The sequence below is a fragment of the Lepidochelys kempii genome, chromosome 2, assembly GCF_965140265.1.
Source record: "Lepidochelys kempii isolate rLepKem1 chromosome 2, rLepKem1.hap2, whole genome shotgun sequence".
Taxonomy (NCBI): domain Eukaryota; kingdom Metazoa; phylum Chordata; order Testudines; family Cheloniidae; genus Lepidochelys; species Lepidochelys kempii.
Window position 1 is genome coordinate 27,822,530 of NC_133257.1, and position 16,858 is coordinate 27,839,387.

Below are 16,858 nucleotides of genomic sequence, written 5' to 3' on the forward strand. Positions count from 1 at the left end.
CCCTGAGTAATGATTGTTTAATAATGGTCTTAAAATAGCAGGGATTGAATATTTAGGCTCAGTGAAAAATGTACTTGATCGGGAAGCCTGTAGAAGAGGTGGGTATTGCTAAAGATGCCAGCAGTTGCCATCTGGTCTGTGTATACTACTGAAACATCAGTTTTGCTGGTTGCTATATCTGGGCTATGTCCTTTAATAATAGGAAGAAAAACATAACGGACACTCATCATGTGGAAACCAAACTGAAAGAATTCGGGTAGCCAGGGTTGGGGCCATATTGGCAATTTGCTAGGAGCCTGAGGGCTGCAGGTAATTTGCATAAAAGGTTTGAAAATTGCTGCCATCTTGATCTTTAGTCGGCTGGCCACGTCTCTAAGTCCCAGCATGCCTTGCTCCACTTTGATCCAGGTGGCTTTGATCTAGATGGAACATGTAATTACCAAGGGGCTGCACCTCTTCAATAAGAGAAGTGGCTCAGCATTGTACGCAGTATTGCAGACCACCGAAATGATGAGTTTGCCTGCAGAAAGACTTCTAAAAAAATATTATATTGTATTTTTTGGTCTGTCTTTTGATTTTTTTTGAGCCCCCTCTGCCCACGCGTGTGAGTGACAATTAGTGTTGCCTACTCTTCCAAATGTATAGAATGAGGTGATTTTAGCCCCACATCTGCCCATCCTCTCAACCGCCAAATCAAGCCTGTACCCCTGCTCCCCACATCGGTTCTGCCTCCACATCAGTTCTGTCCCCCAGCCTCAACTCTGCTCCTCCTGCAGTGCATGGGACTCTTCACCCCCCTCTTCCAGTCCTGCAGGGAGGAGGAAGAGGTGCAGGGTGGATTCCCCTTTTCCCTCCTTCCAGGCTAGAGGGGGCAGCTCTTCATCTCCCTCTCCCCTTTCCCAGGGCTGACATTGCAGGGAGGAAGAGGGGAGGAAGGAGGAGCAGAAGAGCCCTCCTTTTGCACATAGGGGGGTGGGGAGAGCAGAACTGCCCTGAACTGCTGGGTTCTTTTTGCTCCCTCCTCTTTCCTCTCCTGTTCGGTTCCTGAATGGAGAGGAAACCTCTGCCTCCTGCTGTTCCCCAGGAGGCAAGGAAGTGGGGAAGGCAGCCAGTCAGAAGAGGCTTGCCCTCTCAGGCAGGGCTGCAATTTGCCTGAGGGCTGGAGCTTCTTGTGTCATCCTGAGACTCAGACTCATTCCAGCCCCAGCTGAAATCCCTTGACTTGTGAAAAAAAAAAAATCACAGGGTTGGCAATATAAAACTGTATAGGCCTGCATCTCTTGGAAAGAAGGGATGCCAAGTGTGGTAATTTTTCTGTGCAAGCCAGACATTGTCTTTGTCCTCTACATGCCAGATATGTCCAGTCTAGGTGTTTCAGATCATCTAAGTGTGAATGGCTTTTAGTTTTCAGTATCTACCTCTCTGATAGTTACATGCTTTTAAAGGCTAGATGTGCTGTTTTACACTAATGCAGTTCCAGGCCTGAGTTAAACATTCCTCAGTGGTGCGAAGAGACTGTCTCCTTTCCTCTGTTTATTGCTCTGTAGAGGCTTGGGTGAATCAGTGTCCTGCACAGAAACCCTTTTGTATTTTTTTAACCAGTTTAGTAATGAAAAAACAGCTTGTGCCTTTTCAATAGAGATAACTGTTATCTCTTATAAAAGTCTACATAAGTGTAAGTAATTGCCTGCACTTGGCTCTGTTACAGTGGAAAAGCTGTGATCAGCAAACTCATATTGGACTGTGCATGTAAAGGGAAGTTATTGAATGATATGGGGAGATGTTGGAGTTAATCCTTGTAGTTCTTTCTTTCCTATCTTATTTACACTGCTTTGAAAGTCTTTTATAACTAACTGGTGTCTTGGGAGGGAAGGGAAATACCATTTTGGTATGTACACTTTAAAGTCATCGAGCAAAGAAAGCTTTGCTTGGATTGGATTTAAGAAAAACAGATGTACTTGCTGTATATCAATCAGGCTTCCTTTGTTCAGCATTTACGTTCTGAATCTGTTTCATGAATGAACATAAAAGATAATCTGAGGTTGAGTTTGTTTTAGTGGGTTGGGTCAGTATAAACTAAAGCAAAAAGTAAATTTCTTTTTTGATACCTCCCCCCACCCCCAAATCCATTAATGAAATATGAATCATTTCTCTTGTAACTAATTCATGAGTAGCTAGGGCCAAAGTGAACTGTGCCTTTAATAGAAGTTTGAGGAAAGTCAGTTCTCTCCCTTCCCCCCCTCCCCATTTGGCCCAGGGCTGAAAAGAATGCTGTGTGTGTATGTTATAGAAATGAGAGTCACGAGTCACGTTTGCATTCACATGAACCTTGAAGCCTGCTGCAGCTCTGGTGTGTGCACTGCGACAGAGCTGTCCGTCTTATCACAGGAAGTGTTGCGGAAAACAGTTCTCTCTTTCTTTGCCCAGTTCCCAGAATGTGGTGATTAACGATTCTTCTCTCCTCGAGCCGACCATTCAGATTGGTCTCTGATTGAAAAGAAACTACCAATCATTGCCACTTGATTTGTAGGCTGAGCACAATTTTTTCCCTCCTAAATTAAAAAACCCAAACAACTTAGATTTTGTCTTTTGAAGCTGTACAGTAGATTTTTTTCCCCCCTTAAGATACCATATAGAGCAAAATTCTGCTGTCCATACTCGGAGGAACAGTCCCATTGATGCAAACAGGGTTTTTCTTATCATGGGCCACTTTATAAACCCTGAGACACCACTGGAAATATGGAATGACTTTTATTTATTTCAGTTGATTTAGTATGTATGTACAGTAGTCTAATGGTGGTGGGAGTCTGCCCATTGTTTGTAGATAGATTGAATATGAGATTCTGATATAAAGTGTAACTCTTTGTGATATAAAATAACAAGCTGGCCCATGTGCAATCTTGGGTGAGTAGCAGTCATATATATCTCTATAATAACAATATGAAACAAATAATTGACAAGAGGAGACATGGATGTATCAAACCAAAATTTAAGCAGTTTTTGGTTTACCCTTTAAAACCTCCTTTTCTGAGCTTTACAGGTATTAGGACACTGTTTCAGAGTTGGTGAAAGTAAGGCTTTTGTGGTACTTGCTAGTCTCACCGGTGGTAGCCTTACCTTCACGTAGCTCTGTGACTGATAAACTCTTCAGGGTTTGTATCAGTACTCTACACAGTCACATTTTCTGTCTCCCTTTCCATATAATCTTGCTCCAACTTTTAATGTCATCAAAAGTAATAACAAAATGAACCAACTGAACTGACTTGCAAATGATTTATTAAAACCAACAAACTGTGGTGTTATGTGCTGAATTGCAAGAGGCCCCTGGTGCGGGGGGGAGGTGGCTCCGTGTGCTGCCCCTGTCCCCAATTGGAGCTGCAGGGGCAGTGCTTGCAGGCACAGGCATCGCAAGGAGACACGCTGTCTCGTTCCTCCCAGGAGTGCGCAGAGACGTGCCAGCAGCCGGCTGCTTCCGGGAGCGGCATAGGGCCATGGCATGCAGGCAGCCTGCCTGAGCCCTGCTGCGCCGCCGGCCAGGAGCCGCCTGTGGTAAGCGCCTCCCGGCCGGAGCCTCCACCTCACACCCCCTCCTATACCCCAACCCCCTGCACCAAACTCCCTCCCAGAGCCTGCACTCCTCACCCTCTCCTGCACTGCAACACTCTGCCCCAGCCTAGAGTCCCCTCCTGCACCCAAACTCCCTCCCAGAAAGAAACTAATATAACAGCTGTTCTAAGACAAGAAGTAGGCTATTTTGAATTAACTATATTCTACATGTTTGAAGACTGAAATGTAACCACAGAACGGCTTCATGTTAATTAAAAGGCAAGTTTAGTACAGCGTTAATAGCCTTGATGCCATAATTGTGATAATTTTGTTTTAAATTAGGAAAAAGACTTGTATACAGGGGCTCACAAAATCTAATAGCCCTGGGCCCACAGGAGAGTCAATCCGGCCCTATATATGACATAATATTAAAAATACTTTAAATCTCAAAGTTTATGTAAAATATTTTTTTTAAAACGCCACTACTTTGCAGAAATATGACATACACTAAAACATTCACTTATGCAATTCTCTACCATCATAGCACAAATAATCACAATCATCGCTGACTAAATGAGTTTAAAATGGGCTGTGCACTAGCCTCCCCTTCATTATTTGGAGCATTCAGCACAAAATCCTAACATCACTTTTAAAAAAAAATACATGAACTTTTTATAAAGCTCGTTAAGCTCATTTGGTGAAAAGTGCTATAGAAATGCAAAGTACTATTATTTTCAGGTAATGTGAATTGTGTACTTTTAAATCTTCCATACTTCTCCCAATTTGGAGTGTGGTATTGAGACAATTTGATCGTATCTCCTTCCACCCGGCCTTTTCTAAATATTGAGCAGAATCCTAATCCTGAATGGCCAACTCTAAAAACTGTAGAGAGCAGGAAAAATTGTGCAGGGAGTTTATAGAACATGGACAAACATCCATTAGGAAAAAATGGGTCAGATCCTGGAGCTCTTAGTCACTTGAATAAGGGCTGCAGGAATCTGCTCCTATGTTTTGAGACTAATGTACTCTTTTTTTTTTTTTAACTGCTTAGAAGGTGCTACAAAAATCAGGTCAAATCTAGAAGTCCCATTGCAGTTAGTGAGAACATTGCCTGAATAAAGTCCTCAGGATTAAATCCTTGGATAATTTTCTCCAATGCCTGTGGCAGAGGAGCTGTAAAACATGACCATATTAGAATAGTAGGGGTTTATGTCTACTTTTGCATAGCCTTAAATGTCTATCTGAGATGTAGGCAAGTGGAGAATTAGGCACACAGAGAGAGAATAATAAGTAACGAGCTGCAAACTACTTTTTTAAAAAAAGTTGACACTGATGCATCCTTTTAAGGTAAAGACCAAAAAGAATCTTTTTAAGTTGACAGAAGGAGATGACTTACTGACGTTATCCAGGGCAAAAGAGATAAGCAAATAAAAATAGTATTCCATTTCTGTGTGATAGCTTGCACAGAGAACAAATATAAAAATGTACTATTACTGTGACGGTGGAGTTGATAAATCAGATGAGAATCTGACCATGGTAATTTCAGTGGGTTCCAGTGCCTCGATCTTGCTGTCCGTAATAGGGACTAATGTAAATTGGATCAAAATGGGCCAGAACTAAATTTTATTCAGAGATAACTTATTGAACTTCCTGGTAAAGTGGTAGATATTAGCTGATTGTTAGAGATGTGTGTAATTGTTAATAATGTTGTTCTTTGCAACAACTGTAGGTCACCAGAAAATAATTACTTTTGTAAGTCCCAGTGCCCTCAAGTGAGACTTTATTTTGGAGTAAAACCACCCCAAAATAGCATGCTCTCAGAATTAGGTTGCTAGATGTATGTGTGTGTGTTTGTGTTTGTGTGTGTGGGGGGGTGGGGGGGAGGGCAGCAGGAATGGACGGTGTCCCCAGGAGCTATGGGACCAGTTTAGCACCCCATACCTTTGGCTTCTGTACTGGTTTTGTTTCCATTTTTCATAGATTTTCAGGTCAGAAGGGACCATTATTCTTCTAGACTGTCCTCCTGCCTAATAGAGGCCACAGAATTTCACTTTTGCAGCCTAATGCAGAAGATGGGTGAGTTTACTAGTATGTCATATAGAAACATGGATTCAATCGAGCAGCCTTTTAATTTCAAGAAAGGGACACCCCTTCCATCCTTCCCTTTTGTCTTATTTATTGTAGTTTGCTTACAATAATGTAAATGAATTTTATCTTTTTTGAGGTAGTACTTCCACTTTGTGAGTGGTAGAGATGCTGCTTATAGTCAAATCTGTTTTGTCTCGTTTATTCCCCTTTCTTTTCTTGCGTGTTGACCTCACCTTCTTCTGTCCTCTGATCTCCTCTTCCTTCTCCATTCTATATCTTTTTATTCCCCCTTCACTTCTCTTTATCTTCTTACACTCCATTTATCAGTTTTCTTTCACATTCCCCCGATCTTTTCCTTCCATCTGCCTATTCCACCCATGCATGGACATGAAGAACGTGAGGGGTTGGCTGGGAGCAGAGCCTTCTGCAATGAAGGGAATGCAGCATTTGGACTGAATGCCGTGTTCTGTCATGCTTGCAGAAAAGAAGTGCTGCTTCTAGCCGAATGCTTTCCGCGTGGTGGTCTGGACAGCAGTTTTATGGGGTGAGTAGTAGATAATGATTAGGCTTGGCTCAGCAATAGATCTTTTTCAAGGCAGTGGGATCCTTTCATGATCTGCTTAGAACTAGTACTAATCAAATTCTGGGAGCCCTGATATAATTTCAGATCTGCCTGAGAGTCCTTGAGAATTTACGAAGACAGACAGTGAGACCCTAGTTGGACTGAATACATGCTGAACAATGCTTCATGGTAGGGTACAGAGCTTTGCTACCACTAGGTTCAAATCTAACATTTTCATATCTTATTGATGACAAGTGATTGCCACATGATGACTGTTGGACAGTCTTGATTCCATTGCTGTCAGATGTGCCCACAGTCCAATAACCGCACTCTAGCTGGCTCCCAGCGACAACTTGGTTGGCCATCTCAGCAGAGAGGCCAAGAATTGTCAATAAGCTGTCTTTCAATCTTCAGACCTTGTGACCTGTGCTGTACCTATTCTGCATGCAGAGGTCTTGAGTGTCAGTATCTTTCACAAGTGCTAAAAAACAGACTGTCACCCCACATATTAAAAATATCTCCATGTAGCAAAATGAGATGCCAAAAAAATCCCACCGAAGCTAAAAGCATTGGTTATTAAGAAAAATATATCACAAATGAATATTTTTAATTGATATCAGTGCAGCAGAAAGAAAGAGCAATAGCTGTATATCTGATGAAGTGAGCTGTAGCTCACGAAAGCTTATGCTCAGATAAATTGGTTAGTCTCTAAGGTGCCACAAGTCCTCTTTTTCTTTTTGTGGATACAGACTAACACAGCTGCTACTCTGAAACCTATATATTTCTGTCATTTTTGAAGGAAAGAACCTCATAACAAGTCATCATAGTGTTTACAAAACTGTAACCTGAAGAAACAGTGTGAAAGTTGACCAGTTCAAAATGAAATGTACTATAAGCATTTAAAGAATCATCAAGATTTTATCAGTCCACATACATCAAGACTCCTCTGCTGAGCCACCAGCTGTCATCCCTGTCCCTCCTCTCTGTCAGCGTACTAAATTCTGTTGAACAAGCAATGTATTGCAAAAGCCCAGTGAAACTGGATAGCTCAGGACCTTGATATTTTTTTTAACTGCATCGCTTTATTTTCCCTTACACAATGATTATTGGGCATTATAATTTCTCAACTGCAGGATGACTTACAAATTTTGGTTTTCTGCTGTCATGTGAGAACATTAAGGCAACATACAAAAATCTTACATAAATTAAACTTGGTGTAAAATTTACATGTGTAAATGCAAAGTTGCAGCAACTCAAGTTGAGTAACTTTTGCCCCAAGGATGTTCTGCTGGGATACAGGAGGGGTAAGAAAATGAAAACTGGTTCATAAGGCTTGGATGTAATGTTTTCCAGACTTGCTAGAAGGGCAGCAACAGGACTAAGTTCTTTGATGAACTCCTCCTACCAGCCTCGCTTTGTGTATTGGAAGTCTGACCTCAAATACCCTGTACAAATCAGTCTCAAGCCCTGCAGAGTTTAAGTGAGATGCCATTAATCAATACTAGCCAGCTACCAGAACTACAGTGTCACAGGCAGATTCTCTTCCACAAATACAAGTTAACCCTAGCATTTTGTCACAGGAGTGATGGCACCTGTATCAAGTTTTAGATAAGATATGTACAGGGTATTATGCTAAAATGTACACCAAGGGACCAGTTAACTTGAATACAGGGTCAAATCAGTGACAGCTCAATCCAACACCGATGTTTGTCTCAGACGCAGACTTTCCAAGGGCAAGTTTCTTTTAAAAGAAGCCTTAATTCCAGTTTTGTGAGGCTAGCATGAAGTGTATAAATTTGCCCAGGCAAACACAGACTAGTGAAAATTCATGCAGCAAATGCTGTGCATCTGCTAGTAGTCCATTTAGAAGCATTTACGGTGGACCATGGATGGGCCAGACTCATCATATTCCTGCTTGCTGATCCACATCTGCTGGAAGGTAGAGAGGGAAGCCAGGATGGAACCACCAATCCAGACAGAGTATTTACGTTCAGGTGGAGCAATAATCTTAATTTTCATTGTACTGGGTGCCAGAGCTGTGATGTCCTTTTGCATTCTGTCAGCAATTCCAGGGTACATTGTGGTACCCCCAGACAATACTGTGTTGGCATACAGGTCCTTTTGAATATCTACATCGCACTTCATGATAGAGTAGAAAGTGGTCTCAGGAAAGCCACAGGATTCCATACCCAGGAAAGATGGCTGGAAGAAGGCCTCTGGACACCTGAACCTCTCATTGCCAATGGTGATCACCTGACCATCAGGCAGTTTGTAGCTTTTCTCCAGGGAGGAAGATGAAGCAGCAGTGGCCATCTCCTGTTCGAAATCCAGTGCAACGTAGCACAGCTTTTCCTTTATGTCACGTACAATTTCCCTTTCAGCTGTTGTGGTGAAGCTGTAGCCTCTTTCTGTCAGAATCTTCATGAGGTAGTCTGTCAGGTCTCGGCCAGCTAAGTCCGGACACAGGATGGTGTGGGGCAGAGCGTAACCTTGGTATTGAGAGGCAGGTAGGATCCTGGCTCCATTGAAATCAGTGGCAAAACTCCCATTGACTTTAATGGGGCCGGGATTTCACAGTTTTTTTTATCTCCAAGGGCCTGCTTCAGAGCCCATTGAAATCAACAAAAAGGCTTTCATTGACTTCACTGGACTTTGGATCAGGCCCTTGCCTCTGGCTGAACATCAGCTTTGTTTCTTGGTGACCAGAAGTCACTTGGTATCTGTTTAGTGGCCGGTGTGAAGTGGATAGGAAACTAAACTTACTGTCTCTAGACATGGTCTGTCCAAGTCATGACCGAGGTCAGGTAATGTCAGTTAAATAATTTATTCAATATTTTCCGTTTTAAAAAATCCTCACATTTTTCCCATTGTTGAACTAGCTCTAGTTGAGGTGCATTGGCAGGGCAATGAGAGGAAGATTGCAGTGCTGTGTGCTATATATCTTCTGTGCATAAGTAGAAGAGTAAAGAACTAGCAGTCCCGTACTAACTTGCCTTTATAAAAAATAGAGATTTGCAAGAGCTGTGCTGAGTGTGTCATATACACATACACAGATGATGCAACTTACTCACACTAGTGAGCAAAGCTGGCAAGTCTAAATTTGTGGATCTTGTTCTTAACACAAGCTTTCAATGTGATACCTATAATGTTACAGATGAAAAAAAAAAAAGTGATTATATTTCCTTCACCGTAGTGGAAAGATTGGTCTCTTGAGGCTAGTTGCTTGACCGGAGATGCAAAAAGTAACTCAGAAAAAAAATAGAAAAAATTATTGCCACTTAACGCTGAAGAAAAAACATTTTGCGTATGTATTACTATAAAAGAATGGCAGGGTTGTACACACTGGAGGAAAGTATGTGTTTGTTCTGTTTCGAACTGTTGCGGAAATTCTGTGCAGTGTGCCACTCTGCTCAAACTGGTTCATGTATCCGTTTTGTTAGATGCCCCAAATGTAGCTGTGTCAAATTAAGAGAAAGTTTTTGTTTGGGAGTGGTAGTGGGGAAGGCATGTAAAATATAGATGGCAAAGCTTCCAATATGGTTTATCTAAAACACTGTTATTATTTATTGGACATCAAAACATAATTAGTGCTTTTCAAAACACAGAGGAAGACTTGGCCTCTTCCCTCAAGAGCTTACAGTTGAAACAGACAGGCAGCACAATTCGACAACAAAAAAACTGGCTGAGTATTACAAAGCAGTGGGGTTTGTTTGTTTTGTCTATAAATGGCAGTGGGGTAGGGAGTTAGGAGCACAGGGCTGTTCTACACCTAGACTGGTAGTCTTGGATAAATTAGTTCACCTTCCTGCCTCAGTTTCCTCATCTGTAAAATGGGGATAATAACACTTACCCACCTACCTCTCAGGAGAGTTGTGAGGGTTAATTAGTTAATGCCTGTACAGCACTTTGGGTGCACCTAGTGCTATAAAATGCTATGTATGATCATTTTAGTGGTGAGAAGAGTTGATATATATAGCATAACTGTGTTACTGACTGCAACCATTCAAAAATTAGAGTCAGCCCCACTCAAAAAATCATGAAATTTGTCTTAATAATCATGAGACTTAAAAAATAATTTTTGGAATTGTCTTTATTTGCCCTCTGGGTTGTGAATCTTCAGTGTTTGTTTTCAAGCTTTCCTGTGCGACACTGAAGGCTAGAGACTTTTTTTTTTTTAAATTGAAAGTTGTCACTCTCCTATAATCATTTGACTCCAGGAGCTCGGGCTCTAAGAAAATGACACAATATTGTGAGAGGTTTCAGAGTAGCAGCCGTGTTAGCCTGTATTCGCAAAAAAAAAGGACTTGTGGCACCTTAGAGACTAACAAATTTATTTGAGCATAAGCTTTCACGATGAAGTGAGCTGTAGCATGAGAATATTTCAATGTGTGGTGGACTAATGTTAGTAGGCCTCACAGAAGTAGGAATTTGAATAAGGGGAGAGTTAATCTTTGGTTTATCATGTGCCATAGCGGATATTACACAAACCATATATTCCAGGAGTGGGAGCTCTTTTTAGAAAAAAATCTTTCTATCTTAGGGGTGCATATCGCCTGCATTATTGGAGTGTCTGAGCACCTCACAATCTTTCAATGCATTTAGACTTGAATTTCGATTCGGTGAGGTAGGGCAGTGCTATTATCCCCATTTTACAGATAGGAATTTGAGGCACAGAGAGGCTAAAAGAAGCTCAAAGTCACCCAGGAAATCTCTGGTGGAACAGGGTGTGTGGTGGAATGCAGGTTTCCAGAGTCTTCGACTAGTGCCATAACCACTGGCCCGTCCTTCTTTTTGTAATTAAATTATATTTTATGAAAGCATAAAAATGAAATGAAAAAAAGCAAAAAAAAAAAAAAAAAAAGCAACTCCAGACCAAACCAGAGAGAAGTGTGCCCTTCATTTCAGGAAAGCTCAGAATGCTCTCAGGAAGCCTAGGCAAGACCCCAACAATGTGTTGCACCCAGCACTGGAGCTCCTGCACGGATTGCAAACTGATTGAAATGCAGAGACCAAACTTCTGGAACTCTGCATTGCTGGGATGTGACTGTACAGCATTGTTGACTCATGTCTTAAAACTGGTTTTCTTTCTGAGTGTTTTCATTACTTTCCCACTTTTGTTAACCCTTGAATATTTATAGTTACAGGAAGCAGTGCAGCGAAGGTGTAAGGAAACCGCTGTCTAGTGCTTTCTTGTGGGTTCTGTTAATCCGGACTTCATAGTTATTCAGTACAGTTTTGCTGTATGAGCTTGCACAGTATGTTGACCATTTGTCTAATCCTGATTCCTAAATTAATGACACTTCTTCACTTCTTGATGTTGCATTATAGCGTTCGCTCACCAGCTCCAGGAGAAGGAGACATGACTTGTTTTTGACCAGTTCAGGGTCTGACGTGAGCATGAATATGGTACTGTAAAAACATGATAGAATGGGAATATGGCCCCGGGAAGACTTTCAAAGGCTGATTAACAGCTGTTTGCTTGTAAAGAGGATTACACATGTTAACCGTGAAGCCCTACAAGTACAATTAAACACGTGTACTTGAAACACAAATAAAAATTCTAGACCTCATGCAAACCCTTACCCTGACAAGTCTGTGGCTAAAATGAAAGGGATCTGTCTTTTGTTGTCCTTTCCTGTGCTGTATGTAATGTGCAAAATCAACATGTGCAGTGCTTTCCCCCCCCTCGCATATACTTCTTGGGAAGGGTATCAAACTCCAAACAGAGTATAAGCTGAGAATTATGAAACTTTGGGCAAACGCACTACTCATTTTTGGGTTTTGGTAGATCTTGATTTCATTGCCTGCCATGGGCTTACTCTCACACACTGTCAGTTGGCCTATTGCGGTGCATATGCTTTTTCTGTTGCCACACCATGTGGTTTTTAATAAGTTTCCCAGGAAATCACTGCAGTATTTCTGTCTATAATTGAGCTTCAAGTCCCTGCAAACCTTATGTTGTCTTTTCTGCTATTCAGATAATTCTACACACAAGATCAGGTGTAAGTGTAAGCAGACTGCCAACATGGCAGAGCTGTCACAAAGAAGAGAACTTCGTGCAGTGGAGATAGCACCTCAAGTGTTCTGCAGGCTAACCGTCTAACCCTATTTTTGATTGGCATTATTGAAGCAAGAATACCACCTTGTTAGCAGGCACAATGGGAACAATACATGTCTATGCATACGTGCATCAGCATGCATCTAGCGTGAATCTTAATAGCAAGCTTCCTGGCCACAGATGTTGAACTGTTCAAATCTCTTGAACTTCATTGGATAAGGTTAAGGGAAGATGCCAGAGCTACTATCATTCAAAGGCAGGTTAATAGAAATCCAAACATAATACTATAGCTTTTAGGACCATAGGGGCTCCTTTTTTTGTCTAGTGTATTAAAGCCTGCCTGGGAATTGTGTGGTTCATGTATGATAGAGAGAGAAGTCTTTTTGGGGGAAAAAAATCTCCACCCCTCTTTTGGTGGGTGCAGTAGATTCTCACAGGAGTGGTTGTGCAGGAGACCAGAATATCATACACAGCACTCATGCAGACTGCACTTTTGTGACTACCATGTGTATGTATATTTAATCTCTCTATGTGATAAATTTATGTATGCGCTTACACTCTTGTGTCTTACACACTTACACACAGGTGTCTTATGGCATTAAGATTTTATCAGCATGAATTTAGGCTGTTCATATTACTCACAAATGGAGAAGCCACAGATGAGTGATAATGGTAGTTCCCAGTCCCTTTGTGCTACACTATTATTTATTCTCCCTGTGCATAATATTTAAATTCAGTTAGTCCAGTTTTCATCTCTCTTTGCTTATAATGAATGCATGAATCCAGCTGTACCAGGTCAGGAGGGAGAAGAAAATTATAGCTAAAACTAATCACAAAAAAGTATTGTAACTGTTATGAGGTAAAATTTCTATAGATAAAATATCACAGATTTAAGGTCCTCTGTCAGTTAACCAAACAATTCTAGAAGTTGGACTCTCTCTTTTCATTTCTAATGGTATAAAGATCACATATTCAGGCCGCATGGTTTATCAGCTGTAAATATTACAGGACTAATTATTGCCCGTCCTTTACCTGCACATTGTTGTGGGGATGAGACCTTTTTTCTGTCAAGTTCTTAAAAAAATGGTAGCTGTTTGAAAGTGCTCAGAGATTTGGAAAATTTAGTAGTCCCATCAGAGATGGATTAGTGGGCAGAGTGCAAACAACAAAAGATTATTGAATGGCTGGCACCTATCTGATCAGGATGACATGACGGAGCCTCACTCAACCGAATTGCATTTGGCAGTTCTTGTAGTTCAGCTGCTATCTTGTCGCATCTGTGCTGAACTCAGCTTCTCCACCTAATTGACTGAGTTAATTTGTAGCCTGGATCTTCGGGTACATCCCAAATTCCTTTGCACGAGTTGCAACGCTACTTCAAAGGAGGTGCTGTTGTAGCCTATGCAAATAATTTTCAGGGTTTTCTGAGACTGAAGGGGCCAGTGAACCTAGAAATTGTGTTAGTAAGTCACTTGCTGTATTTGTGAGATACATCTCAGTGCAGTTGGATCACCCTTATATCATTGCTGTATATTTGTTCAATCTGGGGAGGTACTGAACTAGGTGGGGAGGAGGGATAGCTCAGTGCTTTGAGCGTTGGTCTGCTGAACCTAGGGTTGTGAGTTCAGTCCTTGAGGGGGCCATTTGGGGATCTGGGCCAAAAATTGGGGATTGGTCCTGCTTTGAGCAGGGGGTTGGACTAGATGACCTCCTGAGGTCCCTTTCAACCCTGAGATTCTATGAGGCAAGAAGACAACTCTAAGGAAGGAGAATGGAACAGAGTGGCAAGGATTGCTGTGTGTGGAGAGGTTTTTTTTGTGAGAGGTAGGGCATAAGGAGGGGTGAAAGGTGGTGTTTGTTCTGCTCAACCATTTAAAGGAAATGATTTTATATATATACACACACACACAACATGAAGTACATAGAACTGCTGTTGATGAACTATAGTTATAGCTAGTCTCCTTGGATTGAAAAAGTGTCCTCCAGTGGACATAATTATGTCCAATTTTGGTCTCTCTGTGCTCATTGGACTTCAGTTTTCCACTATAAACCTCAACCCGAGTCAGTAAGCACTAGTGGTGGTAATGTTATGTGTGTGTATATATATATTGCAGTGTGGATTTTGCAACCTGTGTTGTCTTTACATTTGTGGAAATAACATATTTAGCTCTCAGAGAAATCAATATTTTAAATCAATTTTTAAAACTTCTTTGTATCTGTTTTATGATCTTGGCAGATTACCAGGGTTTAAATTAAAGTTCTGTATTGTAGAGGGTAATGTGAGGACTTTTGGCACTATACCCCTTCATGCAATAAAGAATCAAAGCCAGGAGTCAGAAATCTTCTATCAAGAGCTAAAAGCTAGATTCATAAAATCACATACTTCAGTATTATGAGATTTTCCCATGGAAAGTTCATGTGGGAGTTGGGCAGAAAATGATTCAGAAACACTTTTTTTTCCCACTCTATATATTCTTCCAGCAATCAGTAAGCTGAAGTTGGCATCACTTGCCATTGGAAGATGGACACAAGAGCACACTGCTTGAAGCCACTGTAATAACCATATCACATGTTTACAGCAGAGTTTTTAATAGTCTGTGTTTGCTTTGCTTCCCCAGGAGAACCAAAATGGTGCTACAGAAATTATATACTGTATTGAAAACACACACTCTATTTAACCCTGAGGAGGGCACCCACTTCTTCACCTCCTCAAAAATTCTTCTCTGTTGTGAAGCATCTTCATAACCAAAAATTACTATGGCTGTATGCCTCCCTGCCTTCCCCCCAAAAGTATGTTACTGATTTAACACTGATTAAGGAGAAACCACCTAACAGCGAACACATTTCTATTCCCTTTGACTCCTGTGTTTCTCTAAGAAAGTGGCTCTGTTTTTTTGGCGTTAGTATGGGTGCTTTGTGATATGTGCTACAATGGAAATCGTTTTCCAGTCGATAATGCTGATCCCAAATGCAAGGTAGTTCACCAATATCTTGGCTAAAACTAATATTGGGTTCCAATGTCAGCTCTCTAATTTCTGACAAATGGCCAAGCTTTCTTGATTAGGCATAACTGCTGTTTTATGTAGGGAACACACAAACCAATTTTTTGTTGTGTTTCTGCTGCTGCTGTTGTCCCCCAGTCACAAGGGAGAGTTGCGTCATTTGTGCCCACTGCAAAAGCAGAATCTGACTTATTTGTATTAACGTAGAGTACATTTTCACAAGGGACATAAAATATAAAATTGTATAATATAATGCTGAACAGGCCTCCCTCCTTACTTGACACCCAAATCAAATAGAGCTGAAAATCGTATCAGTCATTGCCATAGCAAGATCAGAGTTAATAGACGATTCATTCCAAATGGATAGAAAATCTTTATATCGATTGCCAAACATATCCCATTTAAAAAAAATCTAAATTCTTAAATCTATTATGAAATAAAACAGTCTGTGATGGGAATGTATGGCTATGGGATATATGTTAACTCCCAGCATGTGGGGGAAATAATTGGAATAGGGAAACTTAATAGTTTTGTAAACTTTGTGTATCTAGAGCCATTATATACATATATATGTTCAATTTGCTGATCAAAGCATCAAAATAGCTTATAGATTTAATAATATCTCCAGTTAGTGTTAGCGTATGGAAATTGGAAAGCCTGGAACAGCATTAGCTATCCATTCTTACCAACATTACTCAGCCTGTAGATTTGCATTTTTGTTGTTTTAAAAGAACAGATAGAAAAATGAATCTTCTGTCGCCCCTTCCCCGCATTCTTTGAATGTGAGTTCTCTTGAGCATGCTCAGGCAAGAGTAAAACTACACAGTAGGGGAATATCAGAAGCTTTGAAGGTGCAGCTCAGTTTGCATAAGCCCCCTAAACAAGCTGCCAAAGTCAGCTCTAATGTAAGTGTGCTTGACTCCCATTGCCCTCACTTGTCCTATCCATACATTTTGTGTCTGCAAGCCCAGGTCAGCAATCTTGTAAGAAGGGGTGATTTTGTGAGCTTTTTGGTACTTTTGCTGGAAAAATACCATGAGAATATCCTTTCCCATGGCATTTTGGCATTTCTGCTTCTGGTCCAGGCTGGATATAGGAAAGATACAGAAGTGAACAGTCTCCCCTGTGTCTCTTTCCCTCTCTCCACTTTTGGTCTGTCAGGAATCCCACCCTTGATACCCTGTTTGTTTCTTTCTTCCACCCCCGTCTTCAAACTGAATTTAGCTGAACTTTTATGAAATCTCAGCCAATACTCATCCCGTTCTTCCCTTACTTCCTTTCCCCTCAGAAGGTTTTGTTTCAGTTTGGGTTTGGGGTGAAAGTTTGGGTGTGACCTCATTTTATCTGTGCCAATTCATCCATCCATCCCTAACTAAAAGCTTCCTCCAATTTATTTTTGAGTTTCTTTGCTGCTTTAATTTTTTGGCTCCCAGTTTTCTCTCTTGGATGCTCAAACTCATCAGATTTTGGAGACAGCGTATCAATTCAACATCTTTTGGTTTTGTCTGAGTGAGCAATTTCATCTGATGCTTGTTTTTTGTGACTAGGAGGTGGCACATGCACAGGGAGCAGCCATGGGCCTTAATTCCGGTCCCTTTGAAG

At 41.1% G+C, this 16,858-nt stretch overlaps 2 protein-coding genes across 4 annotated transcripts in view; one reads left to right on the forward strand and one right to left on the reverse strand.

Annotated features, from left to right (window-relative positions):
• TRPS1 (transcriptional repressor GATA binding 1) overlaps positions 1–16,858 on the forward strand; it is a 262,838-nt gene that overhangs the window by 20,099 nt on the left and 225,881 nt on the right. The gene's annotated exons all lie outside the window — the stretch shown is intronic.
• On the reverse strand, positions 7,921–8,682 carry LOC140905854 (actin, cytoplasmic 2-like). The gene has a single exon (XM_073329347.1). It carries the CDS (start codon positions 8,618–8,620, stop codon positions 8,060–8,062), a length of 561 nt encoding a protein of 186 aa, XP_073185448.1. The 5' UTR covers positions 8,621–8,682; the 3' UTR covers positions 7,921–8,059.